The 25,978-nt window shown below is 40.6% G+C and overlaps 1 protein-coding gene across 2 annotated transcripts in view; it reads right to left on the bottom strand.

The window, feature by feature from the left end:
* Positions 1–2,611: 2,611 nt before the first annotated feature.
* The window catches only part of LOC140713965 (uncharacterized protein C7orf57-like), an 84,473-nt gene continuing 61,106 nt past the window's right edge, over positions 2,612–25,978 (bottom strand). The window contains exons 7-9 of one of the 2 annotated variants that reach the window (XM_073024653.1): positions 25,415–25,539; positions 18,576–18,705; positions 2,612–2,918 (exon numbers count right to left, since the gene is read on the bottom strand). In XM_073024653.1, the coding sequence (XP_072880754.1) occupies positions 2,897–2,918; positions 18,576–18,705; positions 25,415–25,539 (277 nt within the window). In that variant the 3' untranslated portion in view covers positions 2,612–2,896. The remainder of the gene's footprint in view (positions 2,919–18,575; positions 18,706–25,414; positions 25,540–25,978) is intronic. The other variant, XM_073024652.1, reaches the window with a different exon arrangement.

Below are 25,978 nucleotides of genomic sequence, written 5' to 3'. Positions count from 1 at the left end.
TCTGACTCTATTTAACTAGCTCTCCTTAGATTCCATAGGACCTAACCTTCCAGACCAGCCTACCATGTAGGAAGTTACTTAGCTGTGTTAAAGTCTAATAGACAACATTCATCCACCTTTATGGTTATCTCATCAAAAAAAAAGATTTGTGAAGCACAACCTCCCATGCAGAAAGCCATGCCGGCTCATCCTAATCAACTGTGTCTGCCTAAATGCTGTCCCTCAGAATTCCCTCCAGTAACTTCCATACTAGTGACATCAGGCTCACTGAACTGTGGTTCCCTGGCTTGTTCTTGCTACCCTTCTTAAGCAACAGAAATAAAGTAAATAAAGTATCCTTCCACTCTTTAAGAACTTCATCACATGCTATCTTCTCAAAAGTATCTTCAGTTTCTTCTCTAACCTCCCACAAAGTCATGTAATGGTGTAAATACCTCCTCCTTAGTAACACAAATGTCTTTCAGAACATCTCCTCTTGTTTCCCCTCTCTTGAACAACCATGATTTTCTTGTTAGAAAATCCTGGCCACCTTCTTAATACAGTTATAGAACCTCTTGGGATTGTCCTTTACCTTACCTAAGAGGTTCATCCCATACCTTCTCCTCTTTAGTGTAGTCTTAACCTTTTTATAGTCACCAAGGAATTTGCTCAACCCTAAACCCAATGTATGCTCTCTTCTTTTTTCTTGACCAAGCCTTAATATATCTTACCAGCCAGTCTTAGGTACTCATCTAGAAACTTAAATGTTGTAAGGGTGTTAGCCTTACTCAGATGCTGCACTCCAAATTTCAACCACCCTCAGAAAAAATTCTTCCTCAGATTCTCAAACCTCACCGGAAACCTCTGCCCTCTAGTTTTAAACATCTCTGTGATGAGGAAAGGTTTCCCACTATTTACCTTGTCTGTGCCTCTCAAATTTTTTGTAAAGCTCTTACCTGGCTTCCCCCACCAAGGAAAACAAACTGAGCTTATCCAGTGTCTTCTCATACTGGAATGCTCAATGTCAGGCAACACCCTGAGATGGATGGTGAGTCTGCTCTGGCCCCTCTCCAGTACAATCATGCTGTTCCTATAGCAAGGCAACCAGAACCTGTGGCCTTAATGATGATTAATAGACGTACACCATAGCCTCCCTACTCTTAGATTCAGTGCCCCAGCTAATAAAGGCAAGTATCCTGCTCACCTTATTCACCACCTTATCTATCTGTGCTGTCACCTTCAGAGATCATTGGACATGTATTGTACATTGAAATTACTCTGTTCCACTAAATTCTCTAAATCCTACCATATATTGTGCATATTTTATCTTATTATTCCTGCCAAACTGCCTCCCTTATATCTAACATAGATCTAGCAGAAATAGAATTGAAAAGCAGGGAAATAATCTTTTCAATCTGAGGATAACCAGATCAATCCCTTACAAGTTTGAACAAATCCGCTGACTGGAAAGGAAAAGAAAATGAGTACCAGGTAAAATAATCTGCTGGTTTGCCTTTTCCTGTTTTACACAATTGTCTAGTGCATATTAGTCTTCTCTACTTGCCCTCCCCTTATCCATTTGGTTGGGCTTAATGTCTATTGTTGACTCAACAAGGCTCTTTGTTCCACCTTGATTAACATGCAGCCTATTCTTCAGTAATAATCTGTTACTGAACCTTTACTTTGGTTAGAAAGCAGCTGCTCTAAGCTTATATAGGACAATCTTTGCAACAGATCAACACATTTTTTGTATCATTATAAGGTAGTCATGGAATTTCCTGATGGCCAAACGTTTTTATTTTTCTCCCGATTTCCATTCCGACATGTTGGTCCGTGGTCTCTTCTTTTGCCATGATGGGGCCATCCTCAGGGTGGAGGAACAACACCTCATATTTCACGTAGGTAGCCTCCAGCCTGATGGGATGAACATCGGTTTCTCCTTCCGGTAACTTTTTTCTTTTCCCCTCTCCTTCAATTCCCCACTCTGGCCTCTTACCTCTTCTCCTCATCTGCCTATCACCTTGGCCAAATGCCCCTCCTACCTCTCTTTCTCCTATGGTCCATCTCCTTTCCTATCAGATTCCTTCTTCTCCAGCACTTTACCTTTCCTAACAACCTGACTTCACCTATTATCTTCTAGCTTGTCCTCTTTCCCCTCCCTCCACCTTTTTATTCTACCATCTTTGCCCTTCCTTTCCCATTATGAGGGAAAGGTCTCAGCCTGAAACATTGACTGTTCATTCATTTACATAGATGCTGCCTGACCTGAATTCCTCCAGTGTTATGAGCCAGAACTACCCTTTTAATTTTGAATCCCCTTTATATCTGAGTATTAACTTGGCAAATTTTGATATATTGATTTGAGAAGGTCAAAAGGAATGCAGTAGCACTTTAGAAAAGATTAACCATAAAAATTATTGAATCAGTGCAGGAACACCTGCTCTAACTATATTTTAATATAAAATTAATGCTTAAAATCAATAACCTTAGAAGCAGGAATTTGTGCTCTTTAGGTAATATATTCTCACTGACCAGCAGTGGAATATTCATATTTATATTCAGTGAAAGTGTGAAAGGCACTCCAGTCAACATTAGTGTAGTTCTTAAATATTAACTAAATATTTGTGCTCAAATCATTTATTTTACCTTTTATTGTTTTAGGGTATCTAATTATATATACTGTATATAGTTAAATTAATAATAAGAATTAAGTTGTCACCTTCAGATGTAATTAAAACAAAGTTGTTACTATTACTAAGGATAAATATAATTATACAAAAATATAACATTTCAATCCAAGAGCTGGTAACTATTATCTTGCAGCTATCCCTTTTCCATTAAAAGTATTTATTTAGTCCTGTGATAGTAGATGTCTTCACAATCTATTCATTTTCACATCTTGTCTGCAGGCCTCAGTTCAAGTTGGCATGTCTTTGAAACTATGAATACAAAAAGAAAAATTCATTGCATTACTCTGTTTAGCACAAATCATTGCAACATCAGTGGTTGAAAGGAAGTAATGTCAATATCACTTATTTTCTTTGTATTTGGAAAGCCCAATTCATCATTTATTCCTGGACTGTTTTCATGAAATAACATCAACACGTTACAAGTTAGATATGTTTCCACTGATAGGGCAGCATTAATTCTAGTAATTTACACAGTTCTGTAAAAGTAAAATGTATTTCATCGAATAACACTTATTGATTAAACACATCAATAATTTTCGAAACAGATACTGCTTGCAATATTACTGGAAAACTATAAATCAATGAAAGTGAACTATTCACATACTATGTCGAGTAAATTTGCATATTTATAAATGAAATTTTAGAACAACTGATTTCAAAAATATTTTAATACTTTCCTTTGCTGACTTGATTACCCAAGGTAGCCAAGGAATGGTCAGATACAAATGAGAACAGTGGGAACTGAAACTGTTGTGCCTGGATTTTCATGCTGCCAAGATGATAAGTGCAAATAGCAGGCAGATATGGTAATGAGGTAGAAGAGATGGAAGATGATATCGCCAAATTTTGTGACAGTGAGTGAGGGTGAGCATTGTGCATTGCTCCCTTTTAATGGGCTCTTTCAATACTGAGAACTAGAAGCAGAGCAGCAGTCTAAGACACATAAACATGTAGTTTAATACTCAAAATAGTGGGAACACAATGTGCCTCAAATTCATTTCCACACCTTTCTGACTTGTTTTTTTCAGTATCACTGGAAGGCCATGTGGAAATCAATTCTATCTTTTTAAGGCATTTAGGCTTGAGGAGCAAAAGTGTTACTTTATCAGCATCATCTATGTCTCAAGAATAAACAAAATGTAGCCATGTACTGATAATTTTCATTCTATTTTATTTAGATCTGTGTCCCGTCATTCTTATTGCAGAGAAATGCTGAAGCACGATGATCCTGAGATTGTACAGTTCTTAAGATGTATTCCTCAATTTGAAGATAATGCTGTACTGTCTTTACATTTTGAATTCTCAAGACAGAGAGAGAGCCCAAGTAAACTTGCACATTGGTACTAGTTAGAAGAGAATTACTGATTATATTCTGTGGCAACTACTTTTGTGTATCACATATAATTTCTAATTGATAGTCTAATTTGCTGCTAATAATATCATATATTGTCATGGGAATTACATTATTAGACGTATATTGCGAGGTGGGATTGAACAGACATCTTAATCTAGCACCTTCAATTTTATTTTGCTAGAAGATGTTTACTTTCTAGTTTATTCTGTTTACAGAAACAGGAAACTGGCTCATTTTGAAATCTCCTGAAATGTTGCATAAATTTTTAAAGCATGTGTGCTAAATGTTAGATATTTCCTGATGTGCCTTCTCTATCCCTCCCTGAGGACTCAATTCCTCTTCCTGCTTCCTTACTTCAGGCTCAGTAGCTTATCTTTACCACAGTAGCAAAGTGGTATCATTTTTCTTAAGTCAGTGAGATATATCACGCTAGACATTCTATCTGCCCACTGTCAATCTTCGGATAGATTTGGAGCACAGGGAGGAATAGAAATGAAAAGAAAGATCAGCAATATACTCCACTACATTTTTGCATCTCCATTTTCTAACAATCAAATTTGAGAAATATAGAATGCAAATTTCAATGAGCAAGATTAAATAGAACACAAACAAGGGTAGAGAAGGTCTCGGCCTGAAACATCGACTGTACTCTTTTCCATAGATGCTGCCTGGCCTGCTGAGTTCCCAGCATTTTGTGTGTGTTGAAGGGATGGGGGGAGGTGTTTACTGGAGTCTATAATGTTTGAGAATAGATAAATCGATCCAGAAAGGAAATTCTGATAGAAAGGCCCAAATACATTTACTTAAAAAGGGTAGAGTTGAGAAGCTGCAAGAGTAAAAAGACCCTGATGAGAGTTGTATGTATGTATGTTTTTGTTTGTTTACTGATTGATGGATTGATTAATTGTGATACAGTGTGCAATAGGCTTCTCCCGCCCTTTGAGCTAAACTGCTCAGCAATCCAATTTTTAATCCAAGCCTAACCATGGGACAATCTATAATGACTAATTAACCTACCTCTGGACTGTGGGAGGAAACCAGAGCTCCCGGAGGAAACCAACACAGTCACGGAGAGAACGTACAAGCTCCTTGTAGTCAGCAGTGGGAAATGAACCCGGGTGGTCTGTACTGCAAAGCGTTATGCTAACAATTTTGCTACCATAGCCAGAGTCAACCTATGTGAAGCTGTAGGGCCTGATAACACACCTGATCAGATGCTGAGGAATTACGCAGCCCAGTTAACAGAGGCTCTAACAGATATCTCTACAGAACAGTCCACTGACTCCAGGCTTCAACATAGCTACCATCATCCCAGTGCCCAAGAGGGCGATGGTAACCTGCTTTAATGACCACTGTCCAGTGGCACTGATCGCAACAATAATGAAGTGCTTTGAGTGCCTGATAATGGACCGCATTAAATCGCAGCTTCCTGATTCACTGGACCCTTTCTAGTTCACTTATCACTCAAAGTTCAAAGTTAAAAGTAAATTCATTATCAAAGTACATATACTACCCAGAGATCCATTTTCGTGGCCATTCACAGTGAACAGGAAAAAACGCAATAGAATCAATGAAAAGCTGCAAACAAACTGTGCAAATACAAAAAGAAAATAAACAAACAAATAAATAGATCATTAATTATTTAATTAAGCAATAAATATTGAGAACACGAGTTGTTGAGTCTTTAGGTTAAGGAATCAGTTCATTTTGGGGGTGATTGAAGTTGTCCCCTCTGATTCGAGAGCCTGATGGTTGAGGGGCAATAACTGTTCCTGAATCTGGTGGTTTGGCACTATTTTAAATTTGTATTCAGAGAGACAATGCAGAACAGGCCCTTCTGGCCCACTGAGCTTTGCCACCCAGTAACCCACTGATTTCACCCTAGCCTAATCAAAGGACAATTTACAATGACCAATTAACCTATTAACTTGTATGTCTTTGGTTTGTGGAGCTCCCAGAGGAAAACCACTTGCATGCAGGAAGAATGCACAATTGTTCTTACAGAGGATGCTGGATTAGAACTCTGAATGTCAGCCGCCCAAGCTGTAACAACATTGCGCTAATTGCTACGCTACTGTAGCGCCCCTATAATGAATGTGTCAATTTGTGTTACTACCCAGTGAATTAAGGCTGCTTTACCTCCTTCCTAATCACAGGAATGCGAAGAGTGCACGTCCAGAATGGTGAAAGGTCCTTGATGATGGATGCTGCTTTCCTGCAACAACGCTCCTTATAAATATGCTCCATGGAGGGGAGGCCTTTACCTGTGATGGACTGGGCCATTTCCACTACTATCTCAGGCCTTGATGCAACCAGTCCATATACTGTCCACTGCACACCAGTAGAAGTTTGTCAAAGTTTTAGATTACACACCGAACCTGCGCAAACTTCTAAGAAAGTAGAGGCCCTACCAGGCCTTCTTTGTAATGGCAGTTACATACTGGACCCAGGACAGATCCTCTGAAATGATAACACCAAAGAATTTAAAACTGCTGACTCTCTCCACCTCTGATCCCTTGATGAGGATTGACTCATGGACCTTCAGTTTCCTCAACCTGTAGCCAATAATCAGCTGTTTGGTTTTGGATTTGTCACTGCCTTTGATTTAGTCCTCAACAGTGATGTCATCAGCAAGCTTGAATATGGTGTTGGAGCAGCACTTAGCCACACAGTCATATGTGTAAAGCGAGTAGAGAGGGGCTAAGCAAACAACCTTGTGGTGAACCTGTGCTGATGGAGGTTGTGGATGAGATATTGTTGCCAATCTTGACTTGACTGGTTCTACAAATCAGGAAATTGAGGGTCCAGTTGCACAAGGAGGTATTGAGACCTAGATCTTGGAGGTTATAGATTAACTTTGAGAGGATGATAGTATTAAATACAGAGCTGTCATCAATGAGGAGCACCCTGGTGTATGATGTTCCAGAGCTGAGTGAAGAGCCAATGAAATGGCATCTGATGTTGACCTGTTGTGACGGTAGGCAAACTGGGGCAGGTCCAAGTTGCTGCTCAGGCAGGAGTAGATATGCTTCATTACCAACATCTCAAAGCACTTCATCACAGGGGATATAAGTGCTACTGGACAACAGGTCCAGTGATCCAAATCAGTCCCCTGACAATGCCATTGCCTCTGCCCTGCACTCCATCCTGTCACACCTGGAAAATGGTGCCACATATGCCACAAAGCTGTTTATTAACTTCAGCTTGGTGTTTAATACAATCCTCGTTCAGAAACAGGTGGTAAACTGTCTTCATTGGGTCTCAGCACCTCTCTCTTTAACTGGATCTTGGACGTCTAGACAGAAAGACCTCAGTCAGTTTGTGTTTGCAGTAACATCCCTAGCTCCATCACGCTGAGCAGTGGCAGAGCCTGCTGCTGATCACTGTGCTGAATAAAAACTATACTGCCAGGCCCACCGCAAACCGATTCATCAGGTTTGCTGATGAATCAACAGTGGCTTGCTTCATCAACAACAATGATCGTACAGAAAGGAGCTGCAGCGGTTTGTAGACTGTTGTGAGCACAACTTAAGTCTCAACATGAATAAGACTAAAGAGATAATGATGGACTTTAGGAAGGTACAGGCTGACCACTCCTCACAGCACGTAAATGGCTCCTCTCTGGAGAGAGTTAGGACACCAAGATCCTGGAAGTGCACATAATTGATAATCTCACCTGGTCCCTCAACACTAGAGTGGACATGGTTTCCAATAGTGGGGGAGTCTAGAACCAGAGGGCACAGCCTCAGAGTAGACAACATCCAATTTAGAACAGAGGTGAAGAGGAATTTCTTTAGCCAGAGAGTGGTGAATCTGTGGAATTCATTGCCACAAACAGTTGTAGAGGCCAAGTAATTGGGCATGTTTAAAGCAACGTTTGATAGCTTCTTGATCTGTAAAGGTGCCAAAAGCTACAAGGAGAAAACAGGTGAATAGGAGTGAGGGTAACAACAGATCAGCCATGATGGAATGGCAGAGCACACTCACTGGGCCAAATGGCCGAATTCTGTCCTATGAACAAATTGAATTATTACTGTTATGTTCCACTTGTCACTATTAAACTGGCTCCAAGGTGTACCACAGGTATTGCATTTCCAGTTTGTGATCCCTATGAAACAGTAAGAAATCAGTCAGGGAGCATTTACATACGATGTGACATAGAGTCATAGAGAAGTACAGCACAGAAACAGGCCCTTTGGCCCATCTGGTCCATGTTGAAACTATTTAAACTGCCTATTCTCTTTGACCCTCCATATCCCTACTATCTATGTACCTATCCAAACTTCTCTTAAACATTGAAATTGAGGTCGCATGGACCACATGTACTGGCAGTTCATTCCACACTCTCATGACGCTCTGAATGAAGAAGTTTCCCCTCATGTTCCCCTTAAACTTTTCACCTTTCACCCTTAACCCATAACCGCTAGTTGTCATCCCATCCTACCTCAGTAGAAAAAGCCTTCTTGCATTTACTCTCTCATAATTTTGCATACCTCTATCAAATCTCCTCTCGATCTTCTCCATTCAAAATAACTTATTCAATCTTTCCTTATAACTCAATTCCTCCAGTTCCGGCAACATCCTTGTAAATTTTCTCTGAACTCTTTGAATCTTGTTTACATTGTTCCTGTAGGTAGGTAACCAAAACTGCACACAACACTCCAAATTAGCCTCACCAACATCTTACCCAATTTCAACATAACATTCCATTTTCTGTACTCTAGACATTGATTTATGAAGGCCAACGTGCCAAAAACTTCCTTTACGACCCTATCCACCCTTTAACACCATCCAGCCCAAGATCTTAAGGCACAAACTAACGGAGATGGGAGTAGACTCTCACATGGTGGATTGGATAGTGGACTACTTGACAGATAGACCTCAGTATGTGCGGTTGGGAGACTGTAGGTCTGACACGGTGGTCAGCAGCACAGGAGCGCCGCAGGGAACCGTACTCTCTCCGGTCCTGTTCACCCTGTACACATCAGACTTCCAATATAACTCGGAGTCCTGCCATGTGCAGAAGTTCGCTGATGACACGGCCATAGTGGGGTGTGTCAGGAATGGACAGGAGGAGGAGTATAGGAAACTGATACAGGACTTTGTGATATGGTGCAACTCAAACTACCTGCGTCTCAATATCACCAAGACCAAGGAGATGGTGGTGGACTTTAGGAGATCTAGGCCTCATATGGAGCCAGTGATCATTAATGGAGAATGTGTGGAGCAGGTTAAGACCTACAAGTATCTGGGAGTACAGTTAGACGAGAAGCTAGACTGGACTGCCAACACAGATGCCTTGTGCAGGAAGGCACAGAGTCGACTGTACTTCCTAAGAAGGTTGGCGTCATTCAATGTCTGTAGTGAGATGCTGAAGATGTTCTATAGGTCAGTTGTGGAGAGCGCCCTCTTCTTTGTGGTGGCGTGTTGGGGAGGAAGCATTAAGAAGAGGGACGCCTCACGTCTTAATAAGCTGGTAAGGAAGGCGGGCTCTGTCGTGGGCAAAGTACTGGAGAGTTTAACATTGGTAGCTGAGCGAAGGGCGCTGAGTAGGCTACGGTCAATTATGGATAACTCTGAACATCCTCTACATAGCACCATCCAGAGACAGAGAAGCAGTTTCAGCGACAGGTTACTATCGATACAATGCTCCTCAGACAGGATGAAGAGGTCAATACTCCCCAATGCCATTAGGCTTTACAATTCTACCGCCAGGACTTAAGAACTTTTTAAAAGCTATTATTAATGCTTTTTGAGATAGTGATTTAGATGCATATCATATTTTTTACTGAGTTAAGTATTGTATGTAATTAGTTTTGCTACAACAAGTGTATGGGACATTGGAAAAAAGTTGAATTTCCCCATGGGGATGAATAAAGTATCTATCTATCTATCTATCTATCTATCTATCTATCTTTCTGTGTCACCACTTCCAATGAACTATGCACTTGTATTCCCAAATCCTTTTATCCTCTTCAGTGCCCTACCGTTCACTGTGTATGACCTACCCTAGATGATCCTACCAAAGTGCAAAACCTCACACTTGTCTGCATTAAATTCCATCTGCCATCTTTCAGCCCATTTTTTTAGCTGATGAAGATCCCTCTGCAAGCCATGATGACCTTCCTCACTGTCCACTGCACCCCGAATCTTGGTGTCATCCATAAATCTGCTGATCCAGATAAGCACATTATTATCTAGATCATTGATATAGATGACAAACAACAAAGTACCCAGCACCGATCCCTGTGAGCACACCACTAGTCACAGGCCACTGGTAAGAGAGGCAACCTCCTACTACCTCTCTCTGGCTTCTCCCACAAAGCCGATATCTAATTTAATTTACTACTTCATCCTGAATGCCAAGTGACTGAATGTTCTTGACCAGCCTTTCACACGGGACCTTGTCAAATATCTTGCTTAAGTATCCATGTAGACAACATCTACTGCCTTGCCTTCATCAACTTTCCTGTACCTTCCTCAAAACCTACCTCACACAAAGCCATGCTGACTATCCATAATCAGTCCATGGCTAGCCAAGTACTTATTTATCCTGTCCCTTAGAATACCTTCCAATAACTTTTCCACTACTGATGTTAGACTCACCAGCCTGTAATTTCCTGGTTTCCATTTAGAGCCTTTTTAAAACAGCAGAACAACACTGGCTAACCTCCAATCCTCTGTTACCTCTTGTGACACTAAATGTTTTAAATACCTCTGCTAGGGCCTAGCAAATTCTGTACTTTTCTCCCATAGGGTCAGAGAGAACACCTAGCAAGGCCCTGGGGATTTATCCATCCTGATTTGCCTCAGGGTAGCAAACACCTCCTCCACTGTAATCTGTACAAGGGTCCATGAAGCTGATGCTGCTTTGCCTCACTTTTATAGACTCTATATTCATCTCCCAAGTAAACACAAGATGCAAAGAATGCACTTAAGATCTCCCCCATCTGGTTTTGCTCCAAACATGGACTATCATTCTGGTCTTCCAGCAGACCAATTTTGTCCCTTGCAATCCTTTCGCTCTTAACATATCTGTAGAATCCTTTGGGATTCTCCTTCACCTTGTCTGCTAGGGGAACTTCATGTCTTCTTTTAGCCCTCCTGATTTATTTTTTAAGTGTTCTCTTGCATTTCTTCTACTCCATAAGCACCTCATTTGTTCCTACCTGCCTATACATGCTATGCACCTCCTTTTATCTCTTTCAATATCTCTTGAAAACGAAGGTTCCCTACACTTGTTATCTTTACCTTTTATTCTGACAGGCACATACAAGCTTTGTACTCTCAATATTTCATTTTTGAAGGCCTCCCTCTTTCCAAGTACACCTGTACCAGAAAACAGCCTGTCCCGACCCACACTTGCCATATCATTTCCAATACCATTTCTGATACATACTTAAAATAATATCTAATTCACATGGAATAGATGAGTAAAATATCTGAGGGCACCTGGAAGATAATAATGTATACATATATGTTTCAGCATTGAAGTGATCTAACATCTACTGTTTCAGACTCTGCAGCAGTGGTCACTAGTCTCTCTCTCTCTCTCTCTCTCTCTCACTCTCACTCTCCCACTCTCTCTGTGACAAGTGCCCTCAACACTCATAGCACAGGGTCAGCTACAATATTTTTCCCTAATGTTGGCCACAGTTACTGTAATTGTCAAGTGACTGGCACACTTAATGGAAGTTCAGGAAAGTTTATTCTTCCATTAGAGCAAAACAATAATGAGATGTGATGATCATTTATAGAACAGCCTTCATTTTTTCACTGAACCACTCTGAGAATTAATTTATTATTCCCCCCCCCCGTCTGTAATCTCAACTCAATTGGTTCTTCATTTTAAATTGTGTAGTTCTCCTAGATCCAAGGTGCAATCAATTCCTTTTGCTTTATAAATTCCCTTAGATTACCTAAACAAGAATTTCTTCTATCTCCTTGAACAGATTATTTGTGATGCACAAACAATTATGTGCAGCAAGGCCTAGGCAACATCCAGACATCCACTTAGAAGGAGCAATATGCTTGCACCACAGAAGTGCCAGGTCATGACCAGCTCTAAAAGAGTTTATTTAGCTACCTTTGACATTTAATTGCATTATTAGTTCAGAGTCCCACATAATTGACAGAAACTTAGCTGGACTAGTCATACAAATATTGGGGTTACAAGAGAAGGTGACAGGCTAGGTACCCTTCAGCAAGTGATTACTGTCTGACAAACCAAATCTTCTCCAGTGCCTATGGGGCACAAGTAAGAGGAATAATCTCTAACAACATTACAGAAGTTCAACACCACCCAGGATCTTGGGTAGTGAATGGTGGATAATTTAACTCTAAACTCTCATTTCACCACTTCCCTCACATCATAAGTGCAAACTTTAAGAATGCATACAAGTTGCCATGTAGGTTTTTCTGACAGCACCTCTCAAACCATTGACTTCAAGCACAGAGAGCACAAGGGCACTTTCAATTTGCACACCCATCAACCATCTTAATCTGCCCAAATAAACTATTCGTGTTCTAAGCATCTAAACAGTGAATTGGTATCTGCTATTCTTTCACCACATTCTAGCAACAGATCACTTGTGCCCAATATCTCCCTTAAGTGGAGACGTTTAAATTAGGCACAGAGGCAGTACTTGATTCAATACTGTATACATGAAATTGAGTCTTAGTACCTTCATAATCACTGAATAATCAGGTTGTAATTCTTGGGTATCAAAAATGAAAAAGAGGCAAGGATAAGCCCGCGATTCTGGGAGTAGAGGAAATTAAGAGGTCACACTTCAACTCTCTACAGCCTTTAGATCAAAAGTAAATGTGAATTAAGGGGAAGATACGATATATAATGATGGGTTAACATTAAGGATACTCTCATCTTTTTATTTTGGTCATTTTATATTTGTCCCAGTAATTTTTCCAAGGGGTTTTAGAGATAAAGACATCCCTACCCACAACAGGCTATCTGCCCAAGGGCCACCACTTAAATCTATAAGAAATAAAATTTGGGTAATTTGTGAAGCAATCTCTTTGGGCAATTTGGTTGTTCTGGTTAAACTAGTTAACAGTATGTACAAGATATGAAAAGCTTATAGTTGGACCAGGTATCCTTGATTTAGAAATTCGTCATATCACTCCATTAACTTAAGAATGAAGTGATGGAGAAACCAACCATTTTAATAGGAAAAGTTTATCCAGCTTTGGATTCAATTTTCCATTCCTCAGGAATATTCGTTAATCTGGTGATTCTTGAAAGATCATGAATAATGCCTCCACAAATTCCTCAGCTACCTCTTTCAAGTCAAGTCAATTCACTTTTATTGTCATTTTGACCATAACTGCTATGTACAGTACATAGTAAAAATGAGACAACGTTTTTCAAACCATGGTGTTACATGATACAGTACAAAAACTAGACTGAACTACATAAAAAACAACAAAGAGAAAAAAAAACAACTACACTAGACTACAGACCTACCCAGGACCCAAGGTCCGGCTAACTTATCTACTTTCAAACTTTTCAGCTTCCCGAGCACATTCTTCTTAGTAACAGCAATGACACTCTCACATTTCTGACATTCTGCTAGAGAATCCACAGTGAACACTGATGCGAAATACTTATTCAGTTTGTCCCCCATTACTACCTACCGGCATCATTCTCCAGCAGATCAATATCCACTTTTGTCTCTCTTTTATTCTTTTAATATCAAAACAGCTTTTTGTATCTTCTTTTATACTATCAGCTAGCTTACCTTCATATTTCACCCCTTATGGCCTTTTAAGTTGCCTTCTGTTGGTTTTTAAAAGTTTCCCAATCCTTTACCTTCCCATTATTTTTTGCTATATATATATATATTCCCTCTCTTTAGCTTTTATACTGTCTTTGAGTTCCTTATTCAGCCATGGTGGCCTCATCCTCCTTTCAGAATACTTCTTCATCTTTACAATGTATCTTTCCTACACCTTCTGAATTTCCCCTAGAAGCATCAACCATTACTATTGCCATCATCCCTGCTAGTACCCCCTTCCAATCAACATCGGCCTACTTCTCTCTCATGCCTCTGTATACTCTAATACTGACACATCCAATTTTATCTTCTCCTTCTCAAACTCCTATGTGAATTCCATCATCTTATGATCACTGGCTCCTAAAAGTTCCTTTACCTTAATCTCCCTAATCAAATCTAGGTCATTATATCACCCAATCCAGAACTGCTGTTCCCTGAGCGATCTCAACCACAAAGTTCTCTAAAAAGCCATCTTGTAGGCTTTCTACAAACTCCCTCTCTTGGAATTCAGCACCAACATGATTTTCCCAATTTACCTGCACATTGAACACCTCCATGATTATCGCAACATTCTGCTTTTTACATGCTTTTTTAAAATCTCCCATTGTAATTTGTATCCTGGCTACTGTTCAGACACCTGTATATAATGCACATCAGGATCTTTTTACCTTTGCAATTTCTTAACTCTCCCACAAGGATTCTACCTATCCTATGCCACCCCTTTCTAAGGATTTGATTTTATATTTACTACCAGAGCCACTCACCCCCCCCGCCTACCTGTCTGTCCTTTCAATATAATGTATATGCTTGAATGTTAAGCTCCCAACTATGATCTTCATTCAGCCACGACTCAGAGATGCTCACAACATCATACCTGCCAATCTCTAACTGCACTGCAAGATCATCTACTTTATTCCATATACTGTATGCATTAAAATATAACCCCTTCAGATCTGTATTCATCATGCTTTTTGATATTGGTCCCCTGTCATCTCCATGGCACTGAGGCTACGAGGACTACCCAGCTGCTGTGCTCTGTGCCCGCCAATATGATGAGCCGAGGCTTTGGGCTGCTCCGGGGTTTGGATCTGAAGACTCATTTTTGGTTCCGAATGTTGTTGTTCGCTTCAATTGGTTGCATAACTTGTACTTTTTTTTTCTTTCTCTTGTGCATCAAATGTTGTTTTTAAAATTTTTATTATTATTCCTTTTTTATTTAGGGTTTCTTGGTTTTATCTAAAGCAAATCTAAGGTTTTATAATTTATACACTCTTTGGTAATAAATGTATTTGGATCTTGGATCTTGATTCACTTTAATTCATCCCACTTGACTGTAATTTTGCCCTACCATCTGCCTGTCCTTCCTCACAGTCCATTACACGCTACCTTTGTTTGTATACCAACTGCCTCAACCTCAGCCCTATCACTCCAGTTCCCATCCTTCTGCCAAATTAGTTTAAACCCCAAACAGCTCTAGCAGACCTGCCCACAAGGATATTGGCCCCCTCAGGTTCAGGTGTTACCCATCCCTTTTTGTACAGGTCATATTTCCCCAGAAGAGATCCCAATGATCCAAAATATGAAACCCTACCCCCTGAACAAATCTTTCATCTGTCAAATCATCCAATTCTTACCCTCACCAGCATGTGGCACAGGCAGCAACTAGAGATTACTGCTCTGGAGGTCCTGCTTTTCAGCTTTCTGCCTGATTCCCTATATTCTCTCTTCGGGATCGCCTTGTCCTTCCTACTTATGTCATTGGTACCAATCTGAACCATGACTTCTGACTGCTCACCCTCCCCAGCTAGAATGCCTGGGACCTGATCCGACACATCCCTGACCCTGGCAGCGGGGAAGCAACGTACCATCCAGGTGTCTCTTTCACGTCCACCGAATCTAATTTCTTCTCCACTAATTATGCACTCCTCTTCTCCCCCATTCCCTTCTGAGCCAAGGGAGCCAGACTCAGTGCCAGAGACCTGGGCGCTGTGGCTTCTTCCTGGTAGGTTGCTCCCCCCCCCCCCCCCCAGCGGTATCCACGTTGGTATACATGTTATTGGGGGGAACTGGCACAGGAGTACTCTGCACTGGCTGCTTATTCCCTTTCTGTCTCCCGTCAGTCACCCAGGTACCTGCCTCCTGCAATGCAGGGCTAACTCTCTCTATGTCCCTCCTAACAATCACCTCTTCACGTTTCCTGTATGAGCCGAAGGTCATTGAGCTGCAGCTGCTGTTCCATAACATGGACTAGAGCTCTCCCAGTATTCCCACATCTCACACAAAACATACCAGTACCTCCAGACCCATTTTCAGATTTAACAGAGAAAAAGAACCTTATTAGACTCTAATTTGGAACCTCTGCCTGTGCTTGCCCAAGCCTGTTGAGCCACAGTCAGACCACTCTAACACTGCCCCACTCAGACAATAACTGACCACTTACACCTCCTTTCTTTTTATTGGCACTGTGCTGATTGCAGCCCACCGAAAATGATGAATTAAAATAATTTTTAAAACTTATCATTTTAACAGTATCGAGGTTTTTACGATTTGGATTATTAATCTATTTTGAAATCTTAATATGTATTGGCATTTCTTTTTGTATTGTACCTCAACAGATGCTGTGAAGGTAATGAACAGAAGCCATGTAAGGTGTAGGAGTATTAGTGAATTGAGTTATCTCCTTAATGCTTAGAGAAAACAGATTTCAGATGTTATTCACAGTCTAGTCTGAAAGGAGTTTTCTATGTTGCATTTTTTCTTTATTGTTTTCCCTCCCCTGTTCCTCAGCTGCATAGTGTCTACAAGGGATGTGCCCTCATGATATTAATATAGTATGCTATGAATCTACAAAGTAGTTTCCTGTTCTGTCAAGTTCTCTGTAGCAGAAGGACTGTTTTAACATGCCAACAACCTGCTGTATTAAATTGTGTACAGCATCTTGGCTTTCATTATGTGCTTGCAGCCTAAGTTTGGATAGGTTGGGCACCAGTCATGAAACAATTTGTCATTAGACATATTTGTTGGGGGCTCAAATGAGAACGGCAGAGTGGGCAGAGTAGAATGAAAATGTCATCAGTGTACACTCATAGACCACTTTACCCAGTACCTCCTGTACCTAATAAAGCGGCCACTGAGTGTATGTTCTTGGTCTCCTGATGCTGTAACCCATCCAGCTCAAGGTTTAATGTGATGTGTCTTCAGAGATGCTCTTCTGCACACCACTAATGTAATGCATGGTTATTTCAGTTACTGTCACCTTCCCTTTGGTTTGAACCACTCTGGCCATTCTCTTCTGACTTCTCTCATTAACAAGGTGTCTTTTCCCACTGAACTGCTGCTCGCTCACTGGATTTTTTTTTGTGTTTTTCACTATTCTTTGTAAAGTCTAGAGAATGTTTTGTGTGAAAATCCCAGGAGATTAGCAATTTCTGAGATAGTCAAACCACCACCCTGACAGGGACCAACAATCATTCCAAAGTCAATGTCACTTAGATCACATTTCTTCCCTATTGAGTTTCTTCAGAGCACCAACAGAACCTCTTGACCATGTCTGCATGCTTTTATGCTTTAAGTTGCTGCCACATGATTGGCTGATTACATATCTGCATGTATAGCTGGCATACAGGTGTTCCTAATAAAGTGGCCATTAAGTGTATCTGGTTTCTCAAACACTGCCTGCGTGATTTACTGCAAGTGGGCACCTGATATTGAGATTTCAGTTGCAGCATATTTTGAAGATGTTATGTGAGGTACCCACAAAGCATTGTGCAATCAATGACCCTACACCATGCCAAAGAGATTGCATTCCTTCCGAAGCCAAAAGCCATTTATCTGACCAGAGAGAAAATAGGCAGTTCTTTTTAAATGGAAAATGTCAGTTGGCCACAAACTACAGACATTACAAATAGTTCCAGCCGTGGCTCCGAGTATTTCATGGTCACATTCACTATACAGCCACTAGCTCTGCTCCAAGATTGCACTTGATGGATGTGAGATGCAGGCTTCAGTGTGGATGTCTTACAGTGAACTGGAAGCCTTGGGTAAATATAACTTTCTGTTTTAAACTCTTCTCCTAATTCATCCTCTTCCTTTTCATGTATCACCTCTGCTTATTCTTCCACTTCCCAAGTCTGAGAAAAAGTAGTTTTTGCAGAAACACTTAAGTCAGCACAAAGACTTCACGATCTGCCATGGAACATTCTGTACATATTAAATAAAGAGGATGATTAGGTCTAAGATTGCAGTACTAACTGGTAGAAACAATTCACAATATGTCTCAACATAGCTGACAATCCCTTTCAGGAGATGTCATGTGAAACATCCCGAAGAGGGCATTGGCTGACTCGCTGAACTCCAAAATGGCAGTGGTGAAATAAAGTCAAATCTTCCCAATATGCTACTCCAGCAGGTGTCAGCTGTGCACCACCAACACCTTGACATCAAAAGTATGGTTTCTGGCATTACTAATTCCATCAGGGCAAGCACAAAATGCCATTCTTCTGGAACAGAAAGGGCACCTCTGACATCCATGCTGAATAAAATAATTCTCTCATATGTCTTTAAAATGCTTATCATATGTTTCATTAACAGAAACTTAACAAAAAATTGTCCAGAAATTTTGTTATTAATATGCTAACTGCCAAAAATGATGTTTTAAAATGTTGCTCAGCATCGCTGAATGCTAAGAGCTGCTGTTGTAAAAAAATCAATGGAAGACTGATTTGTTTAGGGTAAGTGATGTTTTAGCTATGGGATTACTTTGCAGAGTCTTGCATGGATACATTGTGGGCCTCTTTAGTTGAAGTAGCTTTTCTTCCCTTTGGATTTGCATTTCTAAGAGGTTCTTTCTTTCTAAACTCCTCCTGGAGTTCATTTAAAGGAACCAAGTCTGTAGACAAAATGTAATATGTTTATAACATTTCAAGTTACATATGCAGGACATATATACAGAAAGGTGCTGCTAAGGGGCCAGTAACATCATTAAGGTTTCCACCCACTCTGTTTGTCCCACTTCCATCTGGCAGGAGGCTACACAGCATGCAACACCAGGAGCCCCAGCCTCAAAATCAGTAACTTTCCCCAAGCAGTAAGGCTGATCAAAACCTCCACTCATTAACCCACCCCTCCACACCCCACACCACCTCTACTTTTTCATTTTCTGTCAGGGCCACTTTATGTAGACACTCCTGTGCCTTGCATCACTTTATAGACATAGAGTCAATCTGTATACATGAATTATCTTATGTATTTACATTTATTGTGTTTTTTTTATTGTGTTCTTTATCTTAATGTGGTTTTTGTAATACTGCATCAGATCTAGAATAACAATGATTTCATTCTTCTTTACAATTGTATACCATAAATGACATTATACAATCTTAAATCTTGAATCTTGAAGTTATGTACGGTTAACACTCCCCCCCACCCCCAGCCCCCATCACCACCACCAAGATACATCTGCATTCTATGTACCGTATGTAATGAAGTTTGCAACTGTGAGGCCTTTCAAAGTCACATTAATTGGTACTGTTACGTAACCCCGTAACCAGGTAACTTACCAGCAAAGATAGATGGATCAGCTGAGTCGGATGCTACTATTTTCAAACGTTTTATTCGAAAAGGGCACAAACGTATGGTTAATATAAAACATTCAGATCATATACATCGTCAAACTCAATCTAAAACACCGGTGTAACCATAATCAATCAGAAATAAGCTCTACAGTTGTCTAGGGGTTAATACAGAGTCCAATTGAAATATAAAGAGTCACTCAGAAGTTTGCAGGCTTTTCCCTTTTGGGAACCGCTGGGGTTTTCATGTTGTAGAGAGAAAGAGATGATTTGGAAAAGATAAACACTTGCCCGTCGTCTTGGCAGAGCAAATCCTTGGAATCAGGGGAGCAGACTTCCCCGTTGTTAGCTAAAAGCAGTCTTTCGTTGGTTCTAGCCACAGATTCAAAAGTTGGAATCTAACGCACGTGGCTTCCTTCAGAATGGCTTCCCGCTCCCACGGGAATCGATATCGTGCTTCCTTCGTCTCCTGGGTGCGTCTGAGGGTTCCCCCCCTCAGACCCTCCTTTATACTTCTTCACGGGATCGCAGGTGTCAATCAGGTTGCAGGTGATGCGATCTCTCTCTCAACCAGCCCACTTTGCCCGAGGGCTTTTCACGTGGTCTCCATGAGACAATAGTCAAGGTCACCTTTATTCTGCTTCTTGGGAGAACGTGGTCTCTCTCTCTCTCTCTCCCATTTCCCTGGGTCTATTCAGCACGTCCCTTCCTCTTTTGGGTCAGCTGACCCCCCTCTTGACTCCGGTTCTTGAGATTCTCACAAAGGAGGGGGCCGATGGCATAACAGTACAAAAGCAGTTTTTTTATGTGAAATGTCCACCAAGGAGACCAAGGAATCTTCCTAATTTTACTTGAATGTTGCTGTGTTTTTATTAATACCCAGGAGATAGACAGAAAAGATCCTGTTTAATATCTTCTTCCATGTTGTACTTTTATGTCAGGTAAAAGTTCCAACCTACTGCTTGAACTAATACTCTTGCTTTTTATTCTAAGCTGATAGATACATTTCTGATACTAAACACCCGCTGGTTGCTTTCTCCGTGGAACTTGATGTACAACATGATATAAAGTGAATTGAGTTTTGTGCAGAGCTTTTGAAATTTTCTGGTACAGTTGTCTTTTGGAAAAGGAATGTCTAGCATCATATCTACCAAAATGAGACATGGTAAATAACGTCCATGCTGATGCAGAGACATAGATACTAGTAGGAGGGCACTCAGACCATTAGATTTACTAAAAAACACAAGTATTCTAAAGGGAGGATGAGGCAACCATGGCACACAGGGGACGTCAGATACAGCATAACAACATAAAATCAAACGAGAGGACATGAAATGTAACAAAAGTTAGAGGGGAACTAGAGGATTAGGAAACTTTTAAAAAGCCACAGAAGGCAATAAGGAATAAGGAGCAACAAAAAAGACCATGAGGTCTTTAGTTGCTCCATTAGTTGCTTCAGGTGTGATAGAGTAGGAGGGGCCAGAGGAGGAGGTGTTGCATTGCTTGTCCGAGAAAATCTTATGGCGGTGCTTTGGAAGGATAGATTACAGAGCTCCTCTAGGGAGGCTATTTGGGTGGAATTGAGGAATGGGAAAGGTGTAGTAACACTGATAGGAGTGTATTATAGGCCACCTAATGGGGAGCGTGAGTTGGAAGAGCAAATGTGTAAGGAGATAGCAGATATTTGTAGTAAACACAAGGTGGTGATTGTGGGAGATTTTAATTTTCCACACATAGATTGGGAAGCTCATTCTGTAAAAGGGCTGGATGGTTTAGAGTTTGTGAAATGTGTGCAGGATAGCTTTTTGCAACAATACATAGAAGTACCGACTAGAGATGGGGCAGTGTTGGATCTCCTGTTAGGGAATGCGATAGGTCAGCTGACAGATGTATGTGTTGGGGAGCACTTCGGGTCCAGTGATCACAATAGCATTAGCTTCAATATAATTATGGAGAAGGACAGGACTGGACCTAGAGTTGAGATTTTTGATTGGAGAAAGGCTAACTTTGAGGAGATGCGCAGGGATTTAGAGAGAGTGGAATGGGTCAAGTTGTTTTATGGGAAGGATGTAATAGAGAAATGGAGGTCATTTAAGGGTGAAATTATGAGGGTACAGAATCTTTATGTTCCTGTTCGGTTGAAAGGAAAGGTTAAAGGTTTGAAAGCGCCATGGTTTTCAAGGGATATTAGAAACTTGGTTCGAAAAAAGAGGGATGTCTACAATAGATATAGGCAGCATGGAGTAAAGGAATTGCTCGAGGAATATAAAGAATGTAAAAGGAAACTTAAGAAAGAGATTAGAAAAGCTAAAAGAAGTTACGAGTTTGGTTTGGCAAATAAGGTGGAAGTAAATCCGAAAGGCTTCTACAGTTATATTAAAAGCAAGAGGATAGTGAGGGATAAAATTGGTCCCTTAGAGAATCAGGGTGGTCAGCTATGTGTGGAGCCGAGGGAGATGGGAGAGATTTTGAACGATTTCTTCTCTTCGGTATTCACTAAGGAGAAGGATATCGAATGGTGTAAGGTGTGGGAAACAAGTAAGGAAGTTATGGAACCTATGACAATTAAAGAGGTGGAAGTACTGGCGCTTTTAAGAAATTTAAAAGTGGATAAATCTCCGGGTCCTGACCGGATATTCCCCAGGACCTTGAGGGAAGTTTGTGTAGAGATAGCAGGAGCTCTGACGGAGATCTTTCAGATGTCATTAGAAACAGGGATTGTGCCGGAGGATTGGCGTATTGCTCATGTGGTTCCATTGTTTAAAAAGGGTTCTAGAAGTAAGCCTGGCAATTATAGACCTGTCAGTTTGACATCAGTGGTGGGTAAATTAATGGAAAGTATTCTTAGAGATAGTATTTATAATTATCTGGATAGACAGGATCTGATTAGGAGTAGCCAGCATGGATTTGTGCGTGGAAGGTCATGTTTGACAAACCTTATTGAATTTTTTGAAGTAGTTACGAGGAATGTTGACGAGGGTAAGGCAGTGGATGTAGTCTATATGGACTTCAGCAAGGCCTTTGACAAAGTTCCACATGGAAGGTTAGTTAAGAAGGTTCAGTCGTTAGGTATTAATGCTGGAGTAATAAAATGGATTCAACAGTGGCTAGATGGGAGATGCCAGAGAGTAGTGGTGGATAATTGTTTATCGGGATGGAGGCCGGTGACTAGCGGGGTGCCTCAGGGATCTGTTTTGGGCCCAATGTTGTTTGTAATATACATAAATGATCTGGATGATGGGGTGGTAAATTGGATTAGTAAGTATGCTGATGATACTAAGGTAGGAGGTGTTGTGGATAATGAGGTGGGTTTTCAAAGCTTGCAGGGAGATTTATGCCGGTTAGAAGAATGGGCTGAACGTTGGCAGATGGAGTTTAATGCTGAGAAGTGTGAGGTTCTACATTTTGGCAGGAATAATCCAAATAGAACATACAGGGTAAATGGTAGGGCATTGAGGAATGCAGTGGAACAGAGAGATCTAGGAATAACAGTGCATAGTTCCCTGAAGGTGGAGTCTCATGTAGATAGGGTGGTGAAGAAGGCTTTTGGAACGCTGGCCTTTATAAATCAGAGCATTGAGTACAGAAGTTGGGATGTAATGTTAAAATTGTACAAGGCATTGGTAAGGCCAAATTTGGAATATTGTGTACAGTTCTGGTCACCGAATTATAGGAAAGATATCAATAAATTAGAGAGAGTGCAGAGACGATTTACTAGGATGTTACCAGGGTTTCAGCACTTAAGTTACAGAGAAAGGTTGAACAAGTTAGGTCTCTATTCATTGGAGCGTAGAAGGTTGAGGGGGGATTTGATCGAGGTATTTAAAATGTTGAGAGGGATAGATAGAGTTGACGTGAATAGGCTGTTTCCATTGAGAGTAGGGGAGATTCAAACGAGAGGACATGATTTGAGAGTTAGGGGGCAAAAGTTTAAGGGAAACACGAGGGGGTATTTCTTTACTCAGAGAGTGATAGCTGTGTGGAATGAGCTTCCTGTAGAAGTAGTAGAGGCCAGATCAGTTGTGTCATTTAAGGTAAAATTGGATAGGTATATGGATAGGAAAGGAGTGGAGGGTTATGGGCTGAGTGCGGGTAGGTGGGACTAGGTGAGATTAAGAGTTCGGCACGGACTAGGAGGGCCGGAATGGCCTGTTTCCGTGCTGTGATTGTTATATGGTTATATATGGTTATATATGAAAGAAAAGAAGAAATACGAATGAAGCTAAGCTAACCAATAACATAAAAGATGAGACCAGAAGTTTTTTCATATACATAAAGAGGTCAGAGTGGATATTGGACCGCTGGAAAATGATGCTGAGGAGGTAGTAATGGGGAACAAAGAACGGGCAAATGAACTGAATCAATATTTTGTATCAGTCTTCACTGTGGAAGTATGCCAGAAATCCGAGTGTAGTTGCTATTACTAAGGAAAACGTGCCTGGAAAGCTGAATGGTCTACAGCTGATAAATCACTTGGACTGGATGCACTACACCTCAAAGTTTTGAAAGAGAAAGCCGAAGAGATTGTGGAGGCATTAGTAATGATCTTTCAAGAATCTCTAGATTCTGGAACGGTTCCAGAGGACTGGAAAGTTCAAATGTCACCCCAAAAGACGGGAATTTATTGGTAGAAGGAATAACGGTGTAGACTATTTTCTAATTGGCAAGCAAATTCAGAAATCAGAGTCGCAGAAGGAAGTCCTAAAGGTTAACTTGCAGGTTGTGATGGTGGTATGGAAGCCAAATGCAATGTTAGCACTTACTTGAAGAAGAATATAAAAGCAAGGATGTAATGCTGAGCCATTATAAGGCATTGGTCAGACTGCACTGAGTATTGTAAGCAATTTTGGCCCCTATCTATAAAAGGATGTGCTGGCATTGGAGAGGGTTCAAAAGAGGTTCATGGGAATGATCCCAGGAACAAGAAGGTTAATATATGTAGAGTGTTTGATGGCTCTATCAAATATTGAAAGGCCTAGATAGAGTGGACTTGAGAGGATGTTTGAAGAGATAAGGAGGAATTTATTTAGCCAGAGGGTGGTGAATCTGTGGAATTCATTGCCTCATACTGTGGAGGTCAATTTATTGTGTATATTTAAAGTGGAAATTAATAGATTCTTGCATTAGTAAGGGTGTCAAAGGTTATGGTGAGAAGTCAGGAGGATGATGTTGGGAAGGATATTATTTCAGCCATAATGGAATGGCAGAGGAAACTTGCTGAGCTGAATAGGCTACTTCTGCTCCTATGTCTTATGTGGCTTAACCAAAGTTTTATAGCTGCAATGTGATTTCCTGACTTTTATACCCAGCACCTCAACCTATAAGGAAAACATGTTGCATGCCTTCTTTACCACCCTATCTACTTGTGCTGCCACTTTCGGGAGCTATGGACTTGCACTCAAAGATCCTCTGAACATTAGTGCTACTAAGGATCCTGCCATTTACTGTATACTTTCCCCTTACATTTGACTTCCCGAAGTGCAACAGCTCACAGTTGTTTGGATTAAATGCTATTAACGATTTCTCAAGGCATAGTGTACCAGACAGGGTACTGAAAATCTTCATCAACTAACTGATGGGAACATTCAAGGACATCTTCAATGTCTTACTGCTGTAGTCAAAAGTTGCCCAAGAAGAGCAGGCTGAGTTGTCTCAATGACCATCATCTAGTAGCACTCACATCCACTGTGATGAAGTATTTTGTCAGGTTATTCATAACTAGTATTAACTCCAGCCTGAGCAAGGACCTGGACACATTGCAATTTGCCTACTACAACAACAGGTCTGTAGCGGACACAATCTCACTGGTTTTCCACTGGGTTTTGGACCACCTGGACAACAGCAATACCTATGTCAGGCTGTTGTTTAATGATTATAGTTCAGCTTTCAATATCATCATCCCCCCTGCAAGAAATTTTCAAGGAATCTAGAATAGGAATGTCCCATTCACTGTTTTATTATCTCCTCTGAATGACAACTGAGTATAAATTCATATCACAGATTACAGAAATTCTTGAAAATCAGTACCTCCAGGTTCTTTTATCTTTGGTGGTAACTCCTTCCACTTATTTTGCTGCTGGATCAAATCTTCAGCATACCCATTGGCTATTAATTTGGTGAAATTTACGGGTTCATTTTTCTTTGGTAAAGGCCTAAATGAAAAGTTTGTTATTGTTGTGCTTCCAGATAATTTAAAGTTACTTTGTAGTTGTTGCATTTATTTATTAAGCATTTCAATGAATTTCTTATCTCTTTTCATATGCAATGAGAATTTAAACATGGGACTCCTCAAAGTTATATTAGTTACTGCTTTGACAGTCACAGAAGGTAAATTAAACATATGTGTGGGGAAGCAGATTGATGAGGGTGTGAGCAGGGATGGCGCGAATGTATCTTGGTTAGAGGCTGCTTCAAACTGAAAAGATAATGTTAATATAGCCAGGCATTCACTTTCTTTTTCTAGATTTTTCTAGATACAGTACATGCATACATAATTTCATTTTCTCTCTCTCTTTCACACACACACACACAATTATCCATCATACAATTTAAGTTTTAAGATTCCTTTAGTATAGATTTGATTATATCTTA

This window comes from Hemitrygon akajei, chromosome 20 (genome assembly GCF_048418815.1).
Source record: "Hemitrygon akajei chromosome 20, sHemAka1.3, whole genome shotgun sequence".
NCBI classification, from domain to species: domain Eukaryota; kingdom Metazoa; phylum Chordata; class Chondrichthyes; order Myliobatiformes; family Dasyatidae; genus Hemitrygon; species Hemitrygon akajei.
Note: the sequence above shows the minus strand (reverse complement) of the source record. Positions and strands in the feature narration are given on the sequence as shown.